At 40.3% G+C, this 26,969-nt stretch overlaps 1 protein-coding gene across 5 annotated transcripts in view; it reads right to left on the bottom strand.

Annotated features, from left to right (window-relative positions):
• The window catches only part of LOC103358302 (actin-binding LIM protein 3-like), a 55,620-nt gene extending 30,076 nt beyond the window's left edge, over positions 1 to 25,544 (bottom strand). For 4 of the 5 annotated variants that reach the window (XR_520246.1, XM_008283211.1, XM_008283213.1 and 1 more), the window contains exons 1-6: positions 25,311 to 25,544; positions 20,797 to 20,964; positions 5,222 to 5,405; positions 2,279 to 2,391; positions 783 to 909; positions 273 to 366 (exon numbers count right to left, since the gene is read on the bottom strand). Coding sequence is in view for 4 of the 5 variants with exons in the window: in XM_008283211.1 (XP_008281433.1) it covers positions 273 to 366; positions 783 to 909; positions 2,279 to 2,391; positions 5,222 to 5,405; positions 20,797 to 20,964; positions 25,311 to 25,329 (705 nt within the window). In the remaining variant the exon portion in view is untranslated. The remainder of the gene's footprint in view (positions 1 to 272; positions 367 to 782; positions 910 to 2,278; positions 2,392 to 5,221; positions 5,406 to 20,796; positions 20,965 to 25,310) is intronic. The other variant, XM_008283212.1, reaches the window with a different exon arrangement.
• Between the last annotated feature and the right edge of the window lie 1,425 nt (positions 25,545 to 26,969).

Raw genomic sequence — 26,969 nt, 5'->3', positions numbered from 1 at the left:
TGATAAGAAATAGAAAGAAAGAAAAAAAAAGACAAGAGAGGAATGAATAGGGTGGAGGAGACGGGAGTGCTGCTTTGTTGGGTCTTCCGAAGCTGCTTCATCATCAGTCAACACTTCAGTCGTTTAAAGAGGGACAGCTGCATTTTTTTTTTTCGCAGCTTTTTATAGACCGACTTGTGCGGAGACACGCAGACAAAAATCATGAACATTCCTGTCGCCGTTGCCATCTGTCTTAAGCACGAATTCGCACAATAAAAAAAAAACACGCTCACCTCCAGAACTCTGCCGCTGATGTACCTGTTACAGCTCTCACACCTGATCCCGAACTGAGTGTGGTAGTCAGTCTCACAGTAAGGAATCCCGTCTCTGCCAGGAACAGAGAGGAGACAATTAAAATGTGTCTCCTGGCTTTGTGCAACGATTTCCACTGATATTTATCCAGTAACACATTGGTTCTTAATACCCGAATCATAAGAGAAAATGAAAAAATACTTGAAATAACCAGAAGACTGAAAGACGAACACTTAAAATAAACAGCGTGGATGCTATTTAGACAAAAACAAAACTACTTTTTAATGATTTGCTGCAAAGAGAGCTCTGAACAGCTTTATTTTTTAGCAACTACATACATATTTAAGCAGGTTTCTTATCATTATTTAAATCTAGATGCCAGCAACAGTTCCAGGAAAGTGGCTTTTCAAAACAGAGGATGTGGATTTCCTGGAAGAAATGTTGCATATCTGCTCACTACAACTCAACCTATGGAGGATCAAGCCACCTACTTGCTGATGTACTCTCCAGTGAGCGTACAGCCGCACGTCCGGCATTTAAAACAACTGACGTGCCACTGCCTCTCCAGAGCCAGCAGAGACTGACCCTGTTTGATCTCCTCTCCACAGCCTGCACAGTCTGGAGGAAACAGAGAAGGGGACGAGGGGAGGAACATTTTCAGCATTTATACATTTATCATCCTCCCTCCCTGCCCTGGCCTCTCTCTGCTCCACCAACCTCCCATCACTCCTCTCCTTCCTTTTTTCCTCCTCCTCCTCCTCCTCTTTTCTCTCTCCTCTCTCCTGTCGTCACACTGCCAGATGGAGCTACCAGAACCAGGCTACAAGACTACCTGAAGCAGCCGGCCACCTTCTGTGTGTGTGTGTGTGTGTGTGTGTGTGTGTTTGTAGGTGTTTAGCTGCAGGGAATGTGGTGTTTTATCGCAGGTGGACTGTACAACTCTTGGTGTTCATCTGCAAGGGAACAAACAGTCTTACATGCAAGATGAATCACAAGGATGCGAGCAGTTTTAGATAATATCAGTAGCTAGAAAAATCTGTGATAAAATAAAAAACAAGAATATGATGTAGCAGATTGTTGCTGCAGAAGAGACCAAAAACAACAATGAACTTATCATGCTAATAAGCATCTGCACAGTTAAAGCCCCACACATCTTACACCTCCATGGTATACATCTGTGTTGTTTAGAAACACATTAAAGAGCCACACAGTTCCCTGGACACATGCTTCTTCTTTGTGATGAACGTGGGCATTTCATTTTGACTAAGTCCCAAACACCCCGTCCTGCCATTATAGATACTCACCAGAACATTAAATATATATTAATCTGCTGATGTAAATAGTCAACAACAGCTCCTGATGCATTACTCAATGTAAAAACTATACACTAAAAAAAAAATACTACAATCTATGATGTCAAGCTTTTGTAAGATATAATTTAACCTATTTAAATAAATGCACTTGAGTAGTTGAGATGTTAGGAATGAATGGACCAAAACATACAACAAGTTTGCAGGTAATATGGTGTGTTTGGCTCTTTTCATAGGTTTGACAGTCATATAAAAATCTATACAGTGAAGGAGGGCTACCTATTTGAGTTGTTTCTCCTGTTTTTGCAGGATTAGTAAATCAAACCTTAGCTTGCAACTAAAGACTTAGAGGCAAGCAAGGGAACCTTTAAGGTTGAGATTTTGTCACACACAGGGTCAGATCTAATAGTTTTCCATTCAGATTATAACACATTGCCTCAAAATACGAATAAACAACATGATTTCTATCAAGTAGCCAAACTGAAGTTATCAGAATTTACAAAAAAAAACCCAACTCAGTTCTTGCATTATTTTTGTATGACTGCACAGCTTGTCATGGATTATGCCTTATGTCTGGTGCACAAAATTTACAATGCATATACATACATGCGTGCCACACCAGAGAATTGGTGTGGCACGCATGTGTGCGCATATATTTGTGTGTGTTTGTTTCTTACAGCTCGGCCCGTGGACCTTGACGGGCTTGTCGCTGTTCAGAGAGTGTGAGCACTGCTGACACACACACTTTTTCCCGCAGAAGGTCACCCTGTCTCCAATTGGGAACGGACTCCTGAGAACACACACACACGGGGAAGCATTTCAGTAATGCCATGCAGATAGGGACAGAGCAGACATTCTTCAGCTCAACCAAATCACAAAAAACATGATTTTCACATTCACTCTTATGCTCTTATTTGTAGCTTTGACAAATGTAACTGATATTTTTACCACCGAACCTCACACAATGGATGTGTATGGAAAGGCATTTGCTGTTCTCACAGCTCTGAAAACTAATATTTGACAAATCAATAGCAACGTGTTTACGCTGGGACTATTTCATAACAAAGAAGCGGTGCCAAAAAAACAACTGGCAGCAAAATGTGTGGTGTATTTTTGTAGTTTGACAACTATAGGAGATTTTATTGTACTCTCCTTTGTAGATTCAAAGGCATAAATGAGTGAGAGTTACTACAGCTTTGGAAATCTTACACATAATTACATTCTATCAGAAACTGTCCACCACAAAAATGCATATTACAGAAAAGGACAGCATCCAGTGAGGCATGGGATGGTGTTTTAGGGTTCTTTATAAACATATTCCCAGGTTTTGGCCTGAGGATTAAGATGTGGCCACACAAAGTGAGGCCAGAGGTCAGAACAGCACCTGTCAGGCAACCAAAGCAGCAGCTGGTCTGGAGTGAAGTTTTAATCAGAACTTTTATGGGGAAAAAAGTGAGAAAACAGCAACAAATTGGTTAATTCACAAGAAAGTGAGCAGTTTCCTTCTACAGTTACCTCAGGGGGAGTTCACTTAAACAACAAAGCTAAACTATTAATCCAAAAGTTCAAACCTACAAGTTCTGTTTACATGCAGCTAATTTGCAATTTGTTTTTAATGAATGAAAATGAAATGAAATGAAAAATACTTTATTTATCCCAAAAGCTCACTTTTTTAACATTTTTTGATCAATATAACATATATATACAACAATAATAATCAGTCAGTCAGTCGGTCAGACTTGTTCTTCAAGGTGATGGCTGTTGGCAGGAATGAATTTCGGTATCTCTCCATTCTACAGCGAAGTTGACGCAGCCTCCCACTAAACACACTCTGTCGGTTCTTCACTGTGTTGTGGAGAGGGTGGGAAGAATCCTCCATCATCTTCATCATCTTGTGCAGTATTCTTTTTTGAACAATCAGCTCCAGTGGTTCCAGAGTTTTCCCCAGCACAGAACCAGCTTTCTTGATCAGCTTGTTTAGTTTCTTTAAGTCTCTGGTTCTGATGCTACTGCCCCAGCAGATGGCTGCAAAGCTGATTGCACTTTCCACAACAGACTTATAGAAGATCTGCAACATCTTGGTGCAGACACTGAATGATCTCAGCTTCCTTAAGAAGTAGAGTCTGCTCTGACCTTTCTTGTAGATGTAGTCAGTGTTGCATTTTCAGTCTATTCTGTTGTCCAGCTGAACTCCAACATATTTGTAATTCTCCACCACCTCCACCTCCTCTCCCAGGATGTAGACAGGACTATGCTGCTTATTCTTGCTCCTCCTGAAGTCAACAATCATCTCTTTAGTCTTGCTGGTATTTAAGATGAGGTGATTGTTACCACACCATTTCACAAACTGACTGACCAGTTCCCTGAACTCAGCTTCTTGTCCATCACTGATACACCCCACAAACTGCAGAGTCATAAGTAATAAGTAAAAGTTCTCGTGAATGAAAATATCCCTCTTGAGTGCATCTGCAAATGTAGCTTGTGTTATATTTCATTTTTCTACAATATCTGCAGATGGCAAAAGAAGGATGATGAAACTTTTGTTATGGTTGTATTTCGGCACTCAAAATACTGTGTTAAGGTTAAGGGTAGACAGGACTTGTTGGGTTTATTTCACTTTGAAATGAAACAATATACTTAAATGTTGAAAATAATGTGAACTTTTCAGTTTTTCTAACCACAAAGTTTTGTTTTGTTGTTCAAACCCAAGGAGTTACTGAATTCTGGGATCAGTTTGGCACTTGTATTCCACCTTCCTTCGTATAATGAATAAAATGAGACCATCCAACTGAAACAGACCATTAAATCCATTTTGAAACCTAATTCTTTGCCAATGATTATACTTTCTCATCAAATTCATGTTCCAGTCTGATACACGTACTGGGAAGATAACAAGACCAATTAATTCTATATTATGAATCAAGGAGCTGTATTCGCTCTGTGTTGGCACAAATATCACACTTTACTGGTGTACTTGTTTTTCCCATGCTTTACCTTTTATTTTCCACAAAGCACTTTGTGACAAACCTGCTATCACCCCGCTGTCAATAAATGTTGATTCGTTACTTCAAATGAGCTATAACAAGTATGATTGACTGTGAGCATTTCAATTAAAGCAGCTTCTGTCAACATCCTGCAGGAGTCTTTACAAAGACTCAGTGAAAGCAAGAAAGCAAACATGGGAATTCAGTGGCAGGCAGTTCTTGTACATTACATTTTAATTGTAATGGGCCACCTGTGGTACGCGAACAGACTTACAAAGTCATTAATCCACAGTTTGTGTTGCTCTCTGAGAATCCCATTTGCTGCTGCCGCTTTAAAGTCACAAGTTACAGGTGAAGTGGCGTCAGGAGGATCCTTGAGGACTTGACACAAGTAGTGGAGATGTAAACGAAGGTTTAAATGTTGTATGCAAACAAAAAGAAGTCATTTAATTCCATACCTCACGAGTAACACTGCCCATGCACAATTTGATGAAATTAGGTTGGGTTAGAAAATGGTTGTCGTTACTTTTTCTTTGCATTTTTGATGATTTACTGGTTATTTGCATGAGTTTCCAGCTTTGCCTGTCTACGCGCCTGCTGGGTTAGTCTACACACTCCCAAACACTCATCACTCACTTGCAGACGCTGCAGACGAAGCAGTGCGGGTGGTACGTCCTCCCCAGAGCAGATACAACCTCCCCAGTGATGTACTGGTCACAGCTGTCACACTGGGTGCCATAGAGCCGCTGGTAGTCCTCCGTGCAGATGTATTCGCCAGAGTGATGGAAGAAACCCGAGTGCACCAAGTCACAGCTGCACACTGAACACACAGAGAGACAGAAACTACTTAATTTCTCTGAAACACAGGCAGACTGACCAAACGCAGAATATTCGTACTGTATGTTGCTACTGTATGGCAGAAACTCCTTTCTCACTACTGACATGTTATTCAGGCCAAACTGTCACAACTACTGCAAGAATGTGGCATAGAGGAGTCTGATAAGTAGTTTAAACGCAAAGCTAATTCATGTGTGTAATATACAATCAGTGTTTATGATATCCCACAAGCTGCTGCTGTAATTAAGAACCTCTAAATGTCTGCCTGCTTTGACACAAACACCAGTGTTAATCCACTTATCTAAAGGTTTCACCTTCTGCTAGCTGCAGTTATTGTAAACATGGTCAGTATTTTGAGTGTGTGTGTGCTGTGTTTACGGGAATGGATTTGTGGAGTACAATCTGTTGTCCTTTCGACCTCTAAAAGCTAATACTCTAATCTGGTTTCAGGGATTAGACCAGTCTAATCTTAATTTATACACTATACTATAGTTGACTGTCCATATGAAGGTACCTATAGTAAAACGGTTTGCCACTACGGATGCTTACATTCTCATCCATTGTGTAATACTATCAGAGAGGATCTGATCTAGATTTGTTCTGCAGCCTGATCCTAAACGTGCAGCTAGAGTCATATAGAGCTATATTCAGGAGGAGTCCTGCAACAGATGGTATGGCCCCCACAGAGACCCTGATCTCCACATCATCATGTCAGTCTGGGATTACATAAGGAAATGGAAGACACTGAGAAAGCCTAAACTGACAGAACTGTGGCACCTTCTCCAAGATGATTGGAACTCTTCAAAAAAAAATAGCCAAATATTTGAGTTTCTATGATGCTAAATAACAAAAAATATGAATTCACTATATTTAGAAGCATCCTCACTTCACTTGTAGTGCCTTTAACTGTGGCTGTATGTGAAAATGTATAGTACGCAGTATGTAACAGCTTTTTCAGTACACGTTAAATACATTTATATGTATTTATGGAGGCGGTGTTGTGTGACAGGAAAAGAGACACACGAGTGCGCACAGATACGCACAGTGTGTTTACTATATGCACTGACAGCATGATGTATGGCTCTTATTTAACAAATGCAAAATCTTTCAGCCAAATGATTGCTTCTGGTCCAGCTGTGCTGAAGGTGAGGAGGCCTCTGCTCAGCTGGTTGGTTAGGCACTTTAAAAGAAGCTAAAGGATGATTTGCTCCAGTAGGCAACGAGCTCTCCGTCCCTCACCTCCCATCAGCTGCGTTTTACAGTATTTACAACACCACGTGCCATTTAGTGGATTAAGCACAAGGAAAATTATTTCACCGTGCCCATTCAGCTCCACACAAGTCTGCTTTGCAGAATCTGCAGTGTAGCAGCCCAGCGAAAGGAGGTACACAACATAGTATACAGAGTGATACAACTTGTGTATGTTGTAGGTTAGACATCTGAAAGGCAGCCAACGGATCAAGCTATCTGACAGTGAATTGAACGTCTGGGCTCTAATTAAGCTAATGGCTTTAAACCCAGCGGAGTGAATGGATCCGATCTGATCCGAGCCAGCGTGTTAAGTGGATCAGACAGAGAGTGAGAGAGCACGAGAGGGAGATGCTGCATAGTAAAGCTTAAGAAGACATAAACACAGTGAAACAGCATTTAAACGAACCTTTTCAAAGATCATATAAGCCTCAAGCCAAACACATGAAGCAGCTGGTTTTCATTTAAAGAGAACTGGTTGGAAACACTTTAATGAAACACAGTTTGCTTTTAAAGTTATCATCTTGTAATGTTATATGGAATATATTTACGTGATATTGTTGTTCATTGCACATTTTATCACCGGAAAGCCTGGAGTACCACTATAGTATCCTCTGACTATAAAAAGAGCAATAACTGTGAACACTCCAGGGACATTGTTTCACAGAATCAACGTGAGGCAACTCCAGTTATATAGTCTTTCAACCACAAGACATCGGGAAAACATACAAAGGAAACACAAGTTAAATTAAAGCAAAATATGAACAAAATTTAGAAGATAGAACATAAAAATGAGCTAAAATGAAATGGCAGGCACTATGCAGTGTGAGATATGAATACATTTGATTTAACAACAAAAAAAAAATGTTGCAAAAAGAAAAGTTTCAAGGTTTTTTTTTTTTTGGTTTTTTTTAAAGTTAAAAATTGGAACAGATATCAAGCGTTCTGGGATTTAGTTTCAGATATGAGGAGCTTACAGGCTGAATGCTGCTTCTCCACGTTTAGTTTATGATTCTGGGGACAGTAAGCAGAACCCGTCCGAGATGATCTAAGACATTCAGACCGATTCAGTGCCTTATAAATGAACAGCTGCATTTTAAAATTAGTTAATAGACAGACTAGAAGTCATCATAAGGATGTGAGATTTGGGGGTTATATTTTTCACTTTCTTTCTCTGTGAAGACGAGCAGCTGTGATCTGAATCTGCTACAGCTGTCTGATCAACTTTTCAGCCAGAATTGTAAAGACACTGTTGCTGTAGTTGAGCCTGGATAAGTTTTTCTAAATCCTTTAATTTGGATTTATTTTTAACTGATATCACTGTGATTTTGTAATGTTGTTGTGTCTCCTTTCTAACTCCTGTTTTTTGCTGAATTTCTGCAGAAGAATCCTCAAACAAGGATGCACCTCCTACACACTTATGACTGTATTCAAACTGTTAGTTCAAAGTTTTTACCAGCATGGCAAAGATCTGAACCTCCTCTTGCGGTGTTGAAGGCTAAACCCGAGGATGTGACTTTCCAACACAGATATGACGCTCATCTTTATCGTTATCTTTTAACTGTATCATCTTCTCACTGTTCAGTTAGCTGGGAGCTGCAATAGAAAACTTTTGCATACAGGAAATAAAAAATAGGACATCATCTCAAACACAAGAACAATGTACTGTGTGTATTTTTTTGTTTTTCTCTGTCTCTTCTGTGGCAAAGCTGCTGTCGCACAACTTTAAAATGCCAGCATGACCTTTATCAGTCTGCCTGAGACTGAGGCTGCTCACAGAGGAAGACTCACAGCTGTTGTAACACGCATTATTGTGTAAACTCACATACTGTAAGTCAACACAACACGCATGCATGTTGCAGAGTACAATAATGACCAATAAATCAACCATTATTAGTTTCTTTAGTGTCTGGTTCAATTAAAAAGTCAGCGTATGTTGAAGTGAGTTAGGATTCACCAGAGCTGATCTAAACAAACCTACACACACATAAAGATGCTCTTCCTTCTTGTCTGTTTCCCACAGACACACACTTGAGGATGGTCCGTCTCATCGTTTCTCACCCTGCTGATAGCGTTCGCACATTCATCACTGTCCAAATGAAAAGCTATTAAGATGTGTAGGGAAACAGGAAAGAGAGGGAGCTGTTGAGACTTGGCCTCTCTGGAGGGATTTGGGTATATTTGGGCTTCAAATCAAAGGGCATTTCCCAAAACTGTCCTCATCCAATAAGATCCATACATGAGTATTTATACTGGCTAATCTCCCTTTAGCGGTCCCATACTGTGGCCCTTTTCAGCAAATTAATCAAAGTCTCACAGATCCCTGCAGTATGTCTTTCAGCTCAAAATACCACAAATATAGTTAATTTCACCGTGACTGTACAACAGCTGGTTTTAAGGTTGTTCGAAAGAGTATGTTTTGCTCTGAAAAGCAGCGAGTTGCTGCTGTTCCTGCCCCCTTCAGGAAGAACACGGCATCTGTCAATCACAGTTTGAGCTGGACGACTATTGGTTAGTTAGCCTCCAAGCGTATAACAACCACAAAACACAACAAAATGGATTTACACCATATTCATCATAATGTTGCGTTACTTCCTGGTGAGTTTTTTTGTTTTTACTATAGTAAAAACAAAAAAACTCACAGACTATAGTCTTTACTAGTCTTATTGTGGTCCTTCTGTTGGTCCACCACCACTTTGTTCCAGACTGAAATCTCTCCGTAAATGACAGATTGCCATGAAATGTTCCAAAGGCATCCACAGAGGATGAAGCCTACTGTCTGGCCTGACTCTTCCCCAGGTGTTACCACTGCACAGGTCTGAACCGCACGGCATGACATTAACATATAGGCGCACAAACAACCTACTCTGAGTTATGTGAAGCGATTAGGGCAAAGCTTTTTCCACATTTCAGCAACATTACTGGTCCAAAAAACATCTCCCTCATTCACTTTCAACTTTGCATCTAAAACAAACTAAAATGACCATAAAAATAAACTTCTCCTGCAATGAAAACAGAGATTGTAACAGGTCAGATTAATAAGACTCAGCAATAATAGCCTAAATGCAATCCAGAGGGCTGCACTATGGAGCAAGTTTGACATAGCCAGGCTTTCTTTGTGTAAGCCGGCTTGACAAAAACTAAAGCCCCAGCCAGAGATTACGTGTATCGCGTAGGTTGTTCTAAACTTTCTTTGTCATCTCAGGCTTTTTGCTTCAGACTCTGTGCACATTCACATAAAAAGGGGACATTTAACGTGCCAAGTGACTCTTCTTCTGCACAAAATGAAACAACTGTGTGCAGCTGCTTCAGTCAACAGATTGTTACGATGGTGAACAATGAGGAATATAAAAAATTATGATGGCAAAAAGTACAGCCCTCAGGTTGTGACACAACAATAACAGGTGATAAAGTTTAGTTTGTTGCTTCAAGCTGTTTGTAGGAGTCTTTCCTCTTAGTTTATTACATACCAGCAGCATGAAACAACAACATGATCCACACAAGCATTTCCAAAAATGGGAAAGTTGTGCGCATTTATGCAAATTACCAAAAACAGAGGTAATTTCATTCCTTACTTATAATTACAATTTTTTTCCCGACATGGAGCCAGGATCGATCAGGATCTTACAGTAAACGACACTTCCCTTCACTTCAGACATTTGAGCCGTCATACAGAGTTACACTCTGAAAGCTACAGTTCAGTCATTCAATCATTTGCTACACAGCCAATCATTTGCAACACAGCAATGTTGTGTATCCGATGTCTTAAAAGGGCTTTTGATAAACAATAACCCATTTCAAGTCTCAGAACTGACACACCTAATGATGGGTTATTAGTAAAGTTCGTCACATGCTGTGTACAGGATTCACTTTTGGAGTTATCCCAAAACATCACTAGCTGTTGTGTAGCCATTCCCACAGACACTACCACAGAAAGGTCTGTCTCTATCACAGTCTTATAATATACAAGAGTGTGCCTGAACATAAATAATTCCATTAAACTAAAAATTTCATTTGACACATTTACAGTGTAATTATAATAGAAGAAGAAAATGTCACAGTGGAGGACTCCCAGCATATAAATGAGTCTGTGCCTGCCTGCTACCATCCATTACTTTCTCTCTGTCACATGACATTTTACTCTTTCATGGACAGCCGGGACAAATTTTCCCGCTGCCACTTGAACTTGCTGACTGAAGCTTAATGTTCAAACGGCTCAGAGTCTTGTCAGGAGCTTCCATGCCCGACCTACGCAGCAAGACCCCGTGTGACCTCATCATGACCTTTCATGACCCCACCTGTTGTCCCAAACTGAAGGTTTTCTACATTTAGCTTCTCTTCTGTGTGCTAATTCAGCACTAACAGCTTCTTCCAGGAGCTAAATAAAACCTGGCAGATCAGAGACAGCAGAGTCCCACACACAGTGATTCAGTCCCATTGTGCTCAGTGGTAATTAATCAACTAGGAGTCTGCTCAGTGATAAGAAAATCCACATCATCAGTGATCATCATTGAAAATGTGTCATTTTCCTCAACCTGTTTTCATACAGCTTACAATTGTTTGATATTAGTAAATCTAGTCTGTTGGCACCATAGATTGAAGTGAAACAACTCCCCTGGTGACTGATTCTGCTGGATGGTTGATCCAGTAGCAGAGGGAGTAACAGACTATTACTAACTACAACCATCTGCAGGGTTATTCCAGACTTCAATCCTTTCCTCCTCCTTCTTGCTAGAGTTTACCACGAATATACTCCGGCAGCAATGCTTTAACTATTTTTGTTTTCGAGGAAGGGCATGACGAAAAAAGGTTTGGGAGCTGCAGGGTGAGGACATAATCCAGAGAGGCTCCCAAAAAGTGTTTTTCATAACCTTAAAGTGTCAGAAATCCTGTAAAACTGCTTCCATCAAGCCTCAGTAGTGTGGCAAGAAAGAGAAAACAGAGTTCTCAGGGGTAGAGATGACAAAATAAACTGCCTGACACTTTTTGCAGGTCCGTTTTGTAGAAAGTGGCTGAAGGAATTGAAATTTGACTGTGCAAAAATCAGTTTGTCATGAAGTGAACAGCGACCATATGCAAAAGCAGTTTTTATTTACAGATATTACACAGAGATGTGTTAATTTTCTACTTCTACAATACAGGAATTTCACAAGACTTTGGTGCCAATTCAGTGAGATATTTCTGAAAACATTATGTTTTTCTCTCGTAGCATCGATACCAAAGGATGCCGGAGGTACTTTAGATCGACTGGTGGTGGTGCAGCAGGTCCAGCGTGATCAAGAGTAATGTGGTCATATTTTGCATTTGAGTCAGATGATCAGGACAAGTTACAGTCAACCAAAAGCCAGCATGCAAATGGTGCTACAGAGAATTTAGAGAGCACCTTATCCAAGTACCTCAAAGACAGTTAATTCAGTTTATGTCAGAAAAATGTTCATATGCTGAAATGCACAGTTTGTGACTTGTGACAGCTGCATCTGCACAAAAGCTAAGAGGGGTTGTCTTGTTTAGGCTGATGTAGCAATAGTTCTTAACATAAACTGGGTACTGCTCAGAGCACTGGGAGGCGACCGTTACTGTGTTACGCCTTTTAAAATATTTGTGTCAAGTATCAAGAATCGTGGAGTTTTAATGATATTATTTCTGGTATTGTGACATCTCCCCTGCTATTGGCCAAAACAAAGGGAAAGATAGCAAACTGAAATTAATTTTCAGGGCACAAATAAATAAAATAAATAGAAATGAATAAATAAACTTATGCTACCTTTTATCCCAAAACTTTATTCCCTTCTTCGCTCTCTGCTGCATCACTTCAATTCATCACCAGCCTCCTACTTTTGCTCCCTTTCGCTCATCAGGGGGGCAAGTTCAGCTGCAGTTCGTCAGAGGCACTGAAGCATTCAAATACTTTTCTTCTACATCTGTTAACGGCGATTTGTAGCCTATTAGAATGAAGAGCTTCTGGACACAGATATGCACATAGTATTGGCAGAAAGACAGCAGCTAATGATTTCTTTGTTTGCTGCCGGAGGCAAAAGGTCGAGGCAATGAAAGGAGGAGGCAAAGGAAAAATAGATTTAAGAAGAACAGATATAATGAAGATGGATGCAAGAAACAACAACTCCTGGAGGCCCGATGATGCTCATGTCGACTGGCTCATCTTTGTGATTTAGCTTTTAGTTACACATAAAAGGATACAGTACAAACACGCACAGAAACAAAGGAGAACACCAGCACTCTGAACTCCTGTGCAAACGCTCATGCAAGGACACACAGAAAACAGTGCTGCAAAGCTGATACAGCGGTTAGTGCTTCGCAGTTTGTCCTTGAAGTCTCTTCTGAAGAAAGAGGCAGGCCATCCGTGACTGTCTGAATGGCTGAGCGTACACTAATACTGATAACATACACAGAATCTTGCTCCTGGTATGCTTCACTTCTGAAACACAAACTTGTTTCATTCCAAAGTGGGTCAGGCTTTGCAGCACACTTTACTATGTAGGGAGAATCGTATAAATCTGTTTTAAATCCTTTTGAGAAGGTGAAGCACCTGCAGCTGTAGCAAATAAATTAGCGGGTGTCTGTTCTTCATCACCTTTGAAGAGAGACTCTGACGGAAATTAAACCTTTATTGTAAAATGTTTCCATACGCAGAGAGAATCAGAGGATCTGGAGGATTTGTCCTGTTTTTCCTGTAATGATTGAATTAATTCTTTACAAATGCAATGCTGTAAGGTCACAGATGATGGTTAAATATTCTAGTCTTTAAAAAAAAAGGGAGAGGAGAGGGGAAGAGAGGGCAAGAGAGAGGATTATTTTAGACACAAGGCTGAGACGAGACATGGAGAAAAGCAAAGAAAGGCAAGATGGGAGTCAAGGGAGAGATTAGAGGAAGCAGAAAAAGAGAAAGAGCATCATATGTGAGCAGAAAGGGAAGCAGACAGCAGAGTGAAGAGATGAGGATGAGACAGGGGGGGAACCCAGGGGAGGTATCAATGAGGCTATCGATCTGTCCATCCAGCACACATCTGCCGTCCTGTCACTGTCTTCTCTCATCCATTTGCATCATCAACACAGGATGGATTTCCTTTGCTCCTCTGCATTTGCATGAGTGTGATCAGGATGGATCAAAGAGATGGTGATTGGGGAAGAAAGCTGAACCAATGTACAGTCTAACTCATGGAGTGGTTGGTAAGAGCAGTATAGGGCAGAAATATCTGCCCCAACATGGATTTTTGGCAACACTGTTAGAGTGGGGCTCTTTAATAGCTAAGTAATAACATTTGTCAGTCAGATTGAGGAGTTACGACTATATATTTGCATAACCAGCAGGATGTGGAGCCAATATTCCAAAAACTGTCATCATTCATTTTAAAATGAGGGCAAGTTTATGAACTGGTTCCATATTTTATGAGAGCAGAAAGATAATATTTGCAGGGATTTTCCCTCTGTGCTTGTGAGTGATCAGCCTCGTTGTAAACACTGGTGTGCATTGAAGTGTCTATTTCTTGTTCTCATTTCCAAAATAAAAATTGAAAGTTTAGACTCGAACTGTTCAATGGGACATAAACACTTGTTAAAATGGTGGTTGGTAATTTACTTACTGATATAATTATACTACATTGATACCACTGCATTTCCTCCTTTAATCCTCTGAAAAGCAAAACCTGTTGGTGAGTTTAAAAGGCATGTTATTGTTTAAAAAATGGCCAAAGTGATGCCATTTACCAGCTAGAATCACTAGACTTTAAAAACTTAAAATTGTGATATTTCATGAAAATCCCTTTATTCTATGTGTCTTTTCTCATTTAGAAACTTGCCAAAAATAAACCATTTTCATTATTCTGTTACAAAAAGAAGAAGAAGAAGAAGAAGAAAAGATTCTGCACCTCTTGGCACAACCTAAAAGCCAAGAGTGATTCATCTGTGACCAACAGTCACAGGAAAAAAATTCAGGGACTTTGCCGCCAAACTGGGATGAACTGCAGGCTGTGTTTACACAGAGCAGAGAGGGGACAAGTATTAAAAACAATTCAAAATCCATCTATTTATCCATTTATTATTTATACATCACTTTATCCTCCATAGGGTCACAAGGGGCCTGAAGTCTATCACATCTGACTTATGGCGACGGCAGGGGACACCCTGGACAGGTCGCCAGTCTATCGCAGGGCCTAATTAAAAATGTAAGTTCTAAATTTCTTCATTATGTAGAGCCACCATTCTTTTTTCCATTATTGGCAACCCTTGTGGGCACTACAAAGTGTTGTATTTGTGGCTTCCAGGATTTTTCAACTGTTATAAAGTAATGATCGACGAAACCCACCTTTCATTTTTTTTCTTTTCATAAGATTTTTTATTATTGCATTGAGACTTTGGTTTACTGCACGTAAGACATATTTGAGTTCTCTCTGCTTCTAGTTATAGTTGTGCTGTTTCCAAAGAGGTGCAGGACTTTATACTGCTGTGAAAAATAAGCCCACAGTGAGTAAAATGTGTCAAGAGAGAGAAAAAAAAAACGATTTAGGGTTCAGAGGGTTAATACCCAGCTGCTGGATTAAAGCTGTGCTTGACTGAAACACAGACAAGAAATAAAAGCCAGAATTTGTAGATATACAGCCCTCCTCCTGCAGCTCTCCACTCTCTGCTCTAAGCTTCATCCACCAGACAAGCAAACACACAAAGAAAGTCAAGTTTCATACTGCACATGAACCCCACTCTTCTGAGTTGAACGTTAGCTGTTTAACCCCCGTCACATCTTGGACTCATTCTGGATTTTGTTGCTCTTTATACTATCACACCTGCTGCAGGTAAAAAGACCAATGATTGGCTAAAATCTCCTGCCGTGGTTTAGAATTTCTAAATTCGGAAAACAGTCAGAAGGAGGCGCAGAAGTCTAGTTCCCTCTAAAAGAACCTTGAAATACAATATGTTGAAAGGTTATTATGCAATTTCTACCTAATGATGATAACAAAAAATATTACTTATCCCAGCTTTAATTTAAAGGGAAAAAAATGGCTGTCTTTTAATACTAAACATAATGCTTTCAAATTTTATGTAGAAAGCGTGTGATATCATGACATATATCAATACTAAGACACATAATTGAATTAGTTTTGCAGGCATTTGGTTACAAATCAAAGCAAAAAACTTCAGACCTGAATGAAAAGTTATTAGATAAAGGTTGTTACAACATGAATACCATTATTAAATTTCACAAAAATCCAATCAGTACCTGTTGATATATTTTCACTCAAAATCCCAACCTCACAGGAACAATAGAGTTTTAGGCTGATAATTATAACGTTATTTTTAGCTGCATTAACTTCCCTTTAGTAATTCCAGCACCAAGGTCCAAATGCTTCAAAATATATTGCTTAAAACAAGAACAAAGCTTATGTATCAAGCACAGCTCTGTCTGTGCAGAATAAAAATAAGAATGTACATTTTAATCCATGTCACCTCCCAATATCACGATGAAACACATCTCCAATCACACACAAGGTTGTTGTCTGATTTATCTCCCTCTGCTTATCTCTTCCCATTTCTCATTTACCCCAAATCTCCTCTCCTCTCCTTGTGCCAAAACACCCCTCTTCAATCCAAAGTAGCCGCACTAACAGACGATTATGCTGTTTACCAAACAAAGCTGCATTGTAACTCTCTGACATTCACAGCTACAAACAAAGGATGTCACACAAGCAACAGAGAGGAGGAGGACTGACGAGGAAAAGATAATGAGCAGAGAAAAAAAAGAAACAAAGATGTCTGTGTGCTAAAAGCCGACGTTTTGATTCTTGTCCACTTCATCAGCTGATGTCTCCTCAGTCCATTAGCTAAAAGTCATTAAGCTTACTCTGCAAGATCAATTGTCTATAATAATAACTACTTTAATATCAAAGAGAGAACACTTCCGTCAATAAATCTGGCTTGTGTCCTATCGGTAGGAATGAGTGCTTTGATTGAGCAAACGACGAGTCAGTTACGCCATCAATCATCCAAACAAACAAATAAAGAAAGAGGTTATTTCAGTTCAGGTTATTTTTAAGATCTCCAGTGAACAATGTAGCGTGAGATAAAATATGGCATTTCATGACAAATTCTGAAAAAGGAATCCTCCTCTTTGGTGCTTTGTGACTGAGAGCGTTGAGGCGATTCTACTGGCAGATCAAACAGAGAAAACTGTGTTGTCTTGCAGCTCGCTCTGAGACTGTGTGGGTCTCGGGCCGGGAAAGGAGGTTAGCTGGTTGGAGTCTGACGACGGGCTGAAAAAAGCTGCTGACTGCACTGCTAAGCTGGCTGCTGACTCCAGACCTCTATTAGTGCGTTCTGTCCCACCTGCTCAGTGGTGGAGCTCAACCATGCAAAGACACACGTGCAGCAAACATGCGCCCAAACAAAGTGCTTACGTATATGCAATACATGGACACACAACTGCACAAATGTAAACACAAAAACAGTGGGGAAACAAGTGGACGCTCATGCTTGTTTCTGCTTTTTTTTTATCACTGTACTCACACATATATGATTTGTACTACCAGGCGAGATTTGTGGGTTCGTGCGGCACGTTGAGCGTAACGCCCAAGTTTTCAGTGACATGAAGGTGGCTCTCTTTTAACCTGGCTTGATCGCCATGGTAACTGATGCTGCACAGATGACCTGCTCCAGAGGAGATTCTGTTCACAGTTTGGGATTTAAATCGCCTGTAAGAAGCACTGCCCTTTCACTTGTTCTTTTTCCGACCATATTCCCTCTCAGCAATACAGAATCTCAGCTGAGGAAATGCATTATATCTGCAAACCTGTTGAGCTGTATGTTGCTAATACAGTGCTGCCCACTTATTGTCATACCGCTTTATAGAATATCCCATTTATAATCATAAAATATCGAAGTCCCGAATCATTTCCTATATAACCTATAGCAAAGCAGCCCAGTTATTGTCATAGAATAATGTCATAACAAAATTCCCCGAAATTGATTCCAGGAATAACTTTTGCCCGTTTAAAGTCATGGTCGGCTGATCGTTATGGCTCATGGGCCAAGCGTCGTTCATGCATGGCAGATCATCACACCCTGGTCAGCCGCGGAAGGCAATGTGTTTGTTTGTTTGTTTGTCAATTACCTGCTCACCTGAGATCTGCTTCACTGAGTTATTCACACACTGTCTGAGATTAATTAGGGCACATCAAAGAGAATCGCATTGTTGCAGAGCATGTCGTCACTCAGCGAGTTAATCATGATAAGTTAATCCTCTGTATACCCTCTGATTAAAGGAAGTAATTTTTATTGATGGGGTGGCTTTTAGTACCGACAAAGGCTAAAATATTCCATGAGAGACCCACAGGTGTGAGCTCATTCGTTAGAGGAAAGAAAGACCTTTACTTCCTTGTAAATATGTTTACTGATCGGAAGTAGAAAGTAGGCAGTTTTAATCCTATTCAGGACTTTCATGTTGCCATACGTAGAAGGTCTTTCGAGGTCCATTGGACCACAAGAAAGAATATGTGCAAAATATTTTGTTGATGTTCATTATAGACTTTTATACTATGTTAAATACATTTTCTGATAAGTTGATGTATTTTCCAAATACATCCAAATGCATGACAAATGTCCCTCTTTTTACATTTAAAAAAAATCTTCAAAAATCAAAAACAATACATGTCACCTAAACCAAATGGCCTGGGGTCCAAAAGACCCCAAAAGTCCTGAATAGGGTTAATGTTTGACCTTTTTTCATGTGCATACTTCATGTTTAATAAAAGTGTAAAACAAGTCTTGTTTTCTTTCCCTAAATACACTTTCACCCCATCGGAGCGCTCCCCCGGGGTGGAAGTGGTCGGAACGTGCACAAGCGCACCGGTCAATTACACGTGAAATCCAGCGATGCGTAGTGTTTTAACTATACACTAGTTATTAGAACAACTATAAACAATGAATATTAACAGCAAATTACCCTTCAAGCATCAAGCCCTCCTTGCATTTCGACCTCAGTCTTGACAATCCGACAGCTTTGCTATCCAACAAAAAAGAAGGTTTTACATTTAGTGCTGGAGTATCGAGTCACGACTGTACTTTATTTCCCAAATACATGCTAAATACGTCTAATGTAGAGCATGTAGATCGTGCTGGTCCAGTACCTAGGCTAGCTTTCACATCCAAACTCGCCGCCATCTTGAAACCTGCTTTTGGAAACTCCCGGATATAGTCATAATTGCATCCTGGACGAAGGGTGTGATAATAAACGGGTAGTACTGTACCACTGAATGAAGCCGTGCAGTTACAGTTTGCAAACTGTGTGTGTTGCTTTGCAACTAACCTACATGCATTCAGTTAGTGATGCAGAAAACGCATAAATATGCTTTTATGTTGGGTATGATTTTTTCTACACTGCTGAAACCACAGCAAATAAAAACCCAGATTAGAAAACTGATTCGTCTGTTGGTATTTCTCACAAAGAATATTTAATCAATAATATTAATTTCAGTTGGATTTGGACAAAACTAAAGTGATTTCTTTCATTATAGGACATGTGGGACCTAAATGTACTTGTTGAGTATCAAGTTTAAACGTATGAAGTTTACAGCTTGGGAGCTTCAACGTGCAGCTGTCACATTAGAGATAAGCAGCTGAACTGAGAGTGCACTGAGTGGAACAATAAATGGATTAACTTACAACATCAACAATTTTATACCAGCATTCATCTCTAGCATCATTTGCAGTGAGAGCGCTTTTTAGCGGAATAAATTCTTCAAAGCTCTCCATTATAACAGCTCGATCCTCTTGTCTGAAGTACGTGGCACATGATCAGTTTATTTTGTGTGGAGGAAGAGTTAAACAATGTGTCATAGGAGCACGAACAGAGCCTGATGAAGAAATGGGTAACAAAGTACCACCGTCATAACACCCATTATTTCTAATTGGGGTTTTAGGTTTTGTTAAGCCAGCTAACGCAAAGAAAGCCCGACTTTGTCAAACTTGCTTCCTAGTTCCACCCTTTGGCTGATATCTGCAGCTCAGTGTGTGAATGTTTTTGTTTGTGTTAGTAGATGGATGTTCCAACCGTCTCAAATAGTGCCACAGCTTGGATGCCAGGAGGATGAAGACCTTGTTTGGCAAACAGTGATGTAAAAGTGCCAATTTGTGGTTTTATAGGAAAATGTTAGTGTATTTGAACTGTTTTCTTGGCTGAGCGAGTGACTTCCTGGATTACTGTCAGCGCTGTTTGGTTTCCAGGCAACCAGTGAAGACCTGAGGAAATCACTGCTCCCAGGAAACAAATAGTTCCACCTCATAAACATTGTTCTTACTAAATTACTAAATAAGCAAATTAAACAATGTTTATTAGAGTTTCCAACAGATTTTTTTTTCATAGTTTTCCCCCTGCTTCTACTCTTTATGCTTGTTGCTGATATTTGGCATAGACATGGACGTAAAACTAATGTTTTTATCCAACGCTCAGCAACAAAGCAAATAAGCATATTTTCAAACATTATTAACTATATCCTACAATTAAGTGTGTCATTCTCTCTTAAAGCATAAGTCTCAGTGGTTTACATGTACTTATCAAAGGTTTCTAGCATGAAAACAACAAGAAGAAAATGCACGCCTGTGTACCTTCGGTTGACTTCCATGACTGTGCTGCAGGGGATGCTGGGATAACACAAAAACTGCAATCCCTCTAATGTTTCAAAGATCAAAGACCTTTCCTCTGCCATTCACTGCAGAGATATCCCACCTCACCTTTCGTCTCTGGAGACAGCAATGTTTTCCAATGACTTACGTTCAGGTGTCCCGTTTTTTTTCTTTCTTATATAATACACTTTGTAATTGGCTTTGATCCTGGTCTGCTCGAAGTTCAGCTTCTATTTCAGCGAGGACACAAGCTATCAGTGATTCAATTGTGTTGGTTCCTTCTTGTCTGAGTACTGGTAATTATTTAATATTTAATTATGCAAATTGATGTGGGTGGAATCCACACATGAAAACCCATGCGTTAGTCCAAGACTGACAAACAACTGAATAATTGCGCGTGAGAGTGAAGAATGGGAGCAGGCGTGAGTGTATGCACATTTGTAGACGTGTTAATGCATATTCAATGCATGCACGTTTCTTCCTTTTTTTTTTTTTACCTTGACAAGTGAAGCAGTGAACATGGAAGTGTGTGTTCTTGACTCGCACCACCTCCCCACGACAAACCTCCCCACAGCGCTCGCAAACAATGGGCGAGTTTCCACGGCTGGAGAGAGGAGAGCTGCTGTTGTTGTTTCCTCCGTAAAGGCCCGACTGGTACTGAACTGCTGGGAGAGGAGAGGAGAGGATCAAAAACATGTCACTTATTGTCATTTTGAGGCCGTTCCTTTAGTCTTTCTTTCAACTGAATTCAAACATCTGATCAAAGTGCGATAAAAAAAAAAAAAACGGAGCAACTGCCTCAAACAGATGAGGCGTCTGATGCCTTCTTTTTCATCGGTCTTGTTACAGGAGCATGTGGCAGCTAAACACAAGTGTCAATGTGCATCGAGGTTTGAAAACAGGTCTCCGGTTTATCTTATAAATTAAGTAGAAACAAACCCACAAGTTAAATCTTACTTTCAAATAACAGCAGAAATGTTGTTCCTCTGAACCTTGAGAAATCAATCGTGACACTCTGGTTTGAAGTTATACCAACACTCAGACGACCAACTCTGGTGGATTAGTAACACAGAAAACACGCCATCAAATGATAACAAAAGACAGAAGCATAATACCGCACACATTCAACTGAGGGTTCATGGAAAATGAAGACGGCTCAGTGATTGACTTTGTAACTGCGACCAATCAACCACAGCGTTAAAACCACAGACAAGTGAAGGGAATTACATTGATTACCTTGTTACAGTGACATCTGTCAAAGGGTGGGATATACTAGGCAGCAAGTGAACAGCCAGTCCTTGAAGTGTTGGAAGCAGGAAAAATGAGCAAATGCAAGGATCTAAGTGACCGACAAAGACCAAACAGTGATGTCTACATGACTGGGTCTGAGGATCTTCTTGCTCCTTGTATGTAATAGGAAGTTAGAGCCAGAATTGGCACAAGAAGAACAACTGGTGACGGGGTCATGGGTGTCCAAGGCTCACTGATGTGAGTGAGGAGCAAAGGCTGGTTACTGTAGCAGAAACAGGTGAAAACCTTAATGCTGGCTGTAATAGAACGGTGTCAGAGACCAGTCAAACTGCCTGTGCTGAACCCTGTCCATCGCTGAAAGCATCTACAATCCACATGTAAATGTCAGAACTGGGCAATGGAAAATGATGACCTGGTCTGATGAATCAAGTTTCTTTTTACACCATGTGGCCGGATGTGTGTGTGGTTTATCTGGGAAAGAGCTTGCGGCAGGATGCACTATGGGAAGAAGACAACCTGGTAGAAGCAGTGTAATGCTCTGAGCAGTGTTCTGCTGGGAAACCTTAGCTCCTGGTATGGCTACCTACCTAAACATTATTGTAGACCATGTTCACCCCTTTATGGAGACAGTAGTCCTTGATGGCAGTGGCTTTATTCAGCAGGATAATGTTCTCTGCCACATTACAAAAATGGTACAGGAGGGGTTTGAGGAACATGACAAAGAGTTCAAGGTGTTGACTTGGTCTCCAAATTTGCCAGATGTCATTGAGTATCTTTGGGATGTGCTGGACATCAAGTCCTGTCCATGGAGGCCCCACCTTGCATCCTCCTAGAATTACTGCTAACATCTTGGTGCCTGATACTACAGGACACCTTCTGGTCTTAGGGAGTCCAGGCCTAGACAGGTCAGAGCTGCTTTAGCAGCACAAGGGCAACCTTCACAATACTAGGAAGGTGGTTTTATTGTTGTGGTTGATAAATGTGGCTCTTGTTAAGTTTGTTAGTCCTGCAGGGAGATCAGCATGACTTACAACCATTTATATAAGGTCCTGACAGGAAGACAATGACATTCTTAAAACTTGCAAGTGGACTTTAGTATAAACTGTCACTCATGCACTTGTGGAGAAACTGGACTTCTCTTTTCAGTTCACATCCTAGAAGCTGCATCACACATTTCGGTGTACTGTCCAATTTGTTGCTATGGTACAAATTTGCTTTAATAACTATTATTTCTAACATATTTGCACGAATGAACTTCACTAATTACTTCTCTTTTCAGTTTGTATCATCCAGCGCTAACTTTATTTTTAACAAATTCAGCATTTTTTATTTATGTTAATCATGGAGGGCAGCAAATTCAAAAGCGCATTGTAAATTTGTCACAAAAAGCTCGGAATGATCTCGAGTTTGTACATGTACATGCTGAAAAAAGCATAGTACTAGAGACAGAAGGGCCTTTCTGGGATTAAACCTCTTTCATCCTCGCTTATGAAACTGGTCAAATCCCTCTTAGTGAAACAAGTTCTTTCTTCATGCTGCTTGAAACACACAACATATGCATGTACTGCTCAGTCTCTGTCACGGTAGGATGACACACAAAGGAGGAGCAGGATGAACAGATTTCACTCTGACAGATAGTGATCAATTTGTATTTGATTTCCTATAGCAGTCAACAGTACAGTACAGCACGCTGCAAAGCAATCTGAGCAACAATCCTACTGTATTCTGCTCTGTTCAATTACTTTACAGTTAATGCTGCTGCATCCAAGAGTATTATGCAATCGCAGCAAACACAACATGCTGGCAGGTTAAGCTGATGACAGCAGGAGAGAGACGCACAGAGACAGTTGTGAATCGATAAATGTTTTCAGGAGGAAAAAATAAAAAAGGTAAAACTGGGACAAAAATGTTGCCTAACAAAGTGCATTTCCACTATGTGTGTGTGTTGGGTGTGTGTGTCTGCATCACAGAGGCTGGCATTGGTTCTGTGGCCAGATGGCAGCATAAGGACTAGAACAACAGACATATAAAGATCTGAGCCACCTGTGTGCGGCCGAGAGACTCCGTGTTATTTTTGTGTTTGCGTGTTTGTTATTATTAGTAAATGTTGTTCTCGTTACTGGAATTGATGAAGGAAAAACCATTTGACCTGTATTTGCCTCAGTGTGTGTGCATGTTGACCAAACTGTCATCTTACCATGTTGTAAATTTCATGCTGAAGTGGAATAACCAACCAAAAAATTACTTCTTTCCTTCTTCTGTTTATTTATTTTGTTTTATATTAGGGGCTTTAAAACTTAAAATAAACAGGACACTATAAGTACAATCCACAAAAGTCCAAAAAAAATTTTTTTTTTCCAATTTGTTTTCTTGTGACCCTCAGCATTTTTTCTTGTGACCCCATTGAGGTCCCCTTCCCTGAAGTTGAAAACCACTGCTCAACCAGGTTCTAATTTTCTTTCAACTATCAAGTTGTGGTGAGGTGAAGTTATCCAGCAATTTTCACGAAAAAGAAGAAAAATGGAAAAACATCTCAAATGTTAACTTGTTAATTGTCTGGTGACCCCTCAGATTTATCTAATGACCCAGTGACAGACCTCAACCCTCGGTTTGGGATCCTCTGGTCTACAACATCAAAACAGCCGCCTATAAAGATACAAGTTTCAAACAGTCCGTTTGTCAGAATGAACTTTTTTTTGACTCCCTCGGTGCATCAGTTGTCAGACTTTGTGCCTCTTTGATGCTGCTTTGTGTCGCTTTCACTAAACTTTTGGGGATGCTGCCTGTCAGGAGGTGGATCTGCTCAGATGTGCTTAAATTTCACTCTTCATGACCTCACAGTTTTCGTTACAGACACCAACTTGATACTCACACAAAAAATGACATGTGATGTCACCTCCGTTTTTCTTCAATCCTCCCTTAAATGTCTTCAAAGTCAACGAAGCCATTTATTCTGCTCTGATCAACAGCGTTGCATATTTACTCTGACCTTTCACCTCATGGGTTAACAGCCTGGATAAAAACCAATAAGCTCTGTCATAGTGTGAACCAAACCACTCAGCCAAAAGATAATCCCCCTCCTTTTTTTTTTTTTCCTCTAGTCGGGGCCCTTCTGCTACACCGACAAGGTTGTAATTGTACCAGTTTGGCCCCACTGGAGCCCTTATAAGGTTGAATATCTCCCTGAGGTGGGAGATATAAAACAGAGAGGCTAGTAGAGGAGGAGATGGTGTCATATCTGCAGAGCCACTTGGATTTTTTGGAAAATAGATTTTGGGATTTGGTGGTTTCACATTAATAAAGCGTGCTGTCTGTTGGTTCTATGTTTAGACATTGTGGTATTTTAATATGTGTGGCACACAAAAATGTGCTCTTTTGTCTTCTTCTCTTCTCTCTCCAAAATATGAGTAGCTGCTACAGACTTGATTTCTTTCTCAAAGGAACTCTGCCACAAAAAAATAAAAAATGAATGAATTGGAGCGATAATTTTGCACATTTACTAAATAAAATGAATCCCTAATTGCACATAAATCTGCATCACACTGTTGACAGTCATGAAGCTGAATCCTGTTAATACACAATATCTGTCTGTTTCTAACATTCACTGACAAAAAAAAGCTAGTTAGTGGCATGATGAAATACACTGTCAATAAGTGAGTCAGTGATCAATAACCTGTGTGAGGGGCTGTTTATGTCTACTTCACGTTAAACCCTCCCAGGACACTGTGTTATTGATCAGGCAGACTCACACATTGCTTACCATTTGTTGGTCCGCTCATGGTGCCAAGTGAATTCCAGCAGAGTCGCCCTCAGAGTCCGTATCAGTCAGTTCATTTAAGCCTCTAGCAGCAGGACAAAAGCTCCAAAATATGACAAAGCGCTCTTTTCAACTCTCTCGGTCCCTGTCCTACTTAAAACTCTCCCTCCCTCACTCCGGCTCAGTCAGGGAAGGGCTTTCCCTGCTCCTCCCGGCGAGCGGATTACTGTCAGGCGGCAGACTACTGTACCTCTCCGCGCTGCGTAAAAGGCAGGAATTAAATGGAAACGGACGGTGTACTGCCCCTCACGCCTTCAGCTTGTGCCTCTCCCACCCGACCAACCCCTGCGGTTCTCCGGTTCGGTGCGTCCATCCCGCCCATGCCCGGTCCCGGTCCCGGTCGGTGCGCTCCCGCGGACGGCTGCGTGCCTGTGCGCTCCGGTGTTCAAGGCTGAAATGCTGGATGCTGGATGTTGCTGAGTTTCTGAGGGGGGGTTTCACTGACTCAGGGGCTGCCGGTGTGTTTCTCCGGGAAGCAGAGGAATCCTCTGCATGGTGCGAGAGCGCCGAACAGCGTCTGAAGTCCAAACTGCCGGAGAGAAAACATCAATTAAAACTGAACGTGAGGATGTATTGTTATTCCATAGTGGATGTAATTGCTATGGACTTCATTTGAAGCCACTGTGTTTAAAGTTTGATCAGCGTTATAATTGTGTAATATTCCAGTCAGGGATGTGTGTCAATAGTAATCATAAAATCCTTTTAAAATCCTTTAGGGTGTTCAATTTTATTCCCATACAGAGTGTTTAACGAGACAAAGTCCACCTTAAATTGTTGTTCAACTGACTGACATGTAAAATCATTTCAGCATTGTCTCCTGGAGATCACAGTAAAGACTTAAAATGATTAAGTGTGTGGCTTAACATCAAGTTTGGTTCATCTAAATAAGTTGGATTAGAAATAAGACCAGTGGTGGAAGAATTATCAGATCATTTACTTCAGTAAAAGTAGAATACCATGCTATGCAAATACTCCACCACAAGCAAAAGTCCTGCATATTAAACTTAACTGATGTAAAAGTATAAAGCAGCAATATTTGTTTAAAGATTTAAAGTAAAAGTACTCATTGTGCAGTAAAATGCGATGTATATAGCAGATACTAAAACTTAATATGTATAACAGATAAAGTTGCATTATGTATATTTTTGTATGGTTTTAACCGTTAAAATAAATTCATATGAGAAATAACACTGTAGGGTCTTAAATTCAACATTTAAACTTGTTAGGTTAATTAACAAGGTAATATCAGTCTTATTTTTCTACTGCAAAGCATTTTTGCTCAACAGCTGTTGTTTTAAATGTGATTTTTACGAATAACTAGGGATGGACTGATACCTCTTTTTGATTTCCGATACCGATACCAATACTTCAACTTTGAGTATCTGCCGATACCGATACCGATACCATCTCTCCTCCTAAACTTCTTTGGAAATACCTTATTTGCATGGATACATTTGTTCAAGATGGTTTTATCAAAAGCCTCATACTATTAAAGCATAGACTTTGCCTTTCTAAGAAAGGAAAAAATAGCCAAAAGCATGTCTCAAAGTGAAACTGTAGCTGCTTTATTTGAGCTGCAATCAGACTACAGTGTGCACTCAG

The sequence above is a fragment of the Stegastes partitus genome, unplaced genomic scaffold, assembly GCF_000690725.1.
Source record: "Stegastes partitus isolate 25-593 unplaced genomic scaffold, Stegastes_partitus-1.0.2 Scaffold302, whole genome shotgun sequence".
Lineage (NCBI taxonomy): Eukaryota > Metazoa > Chordata > Actinopteri > Pomacentridae > Stegastes > Stegastes partitus.
Note: the sequence above shows the minus strand (reverse complement) of the source record. Positions and strands in the feature narration are given on the sequence as shown.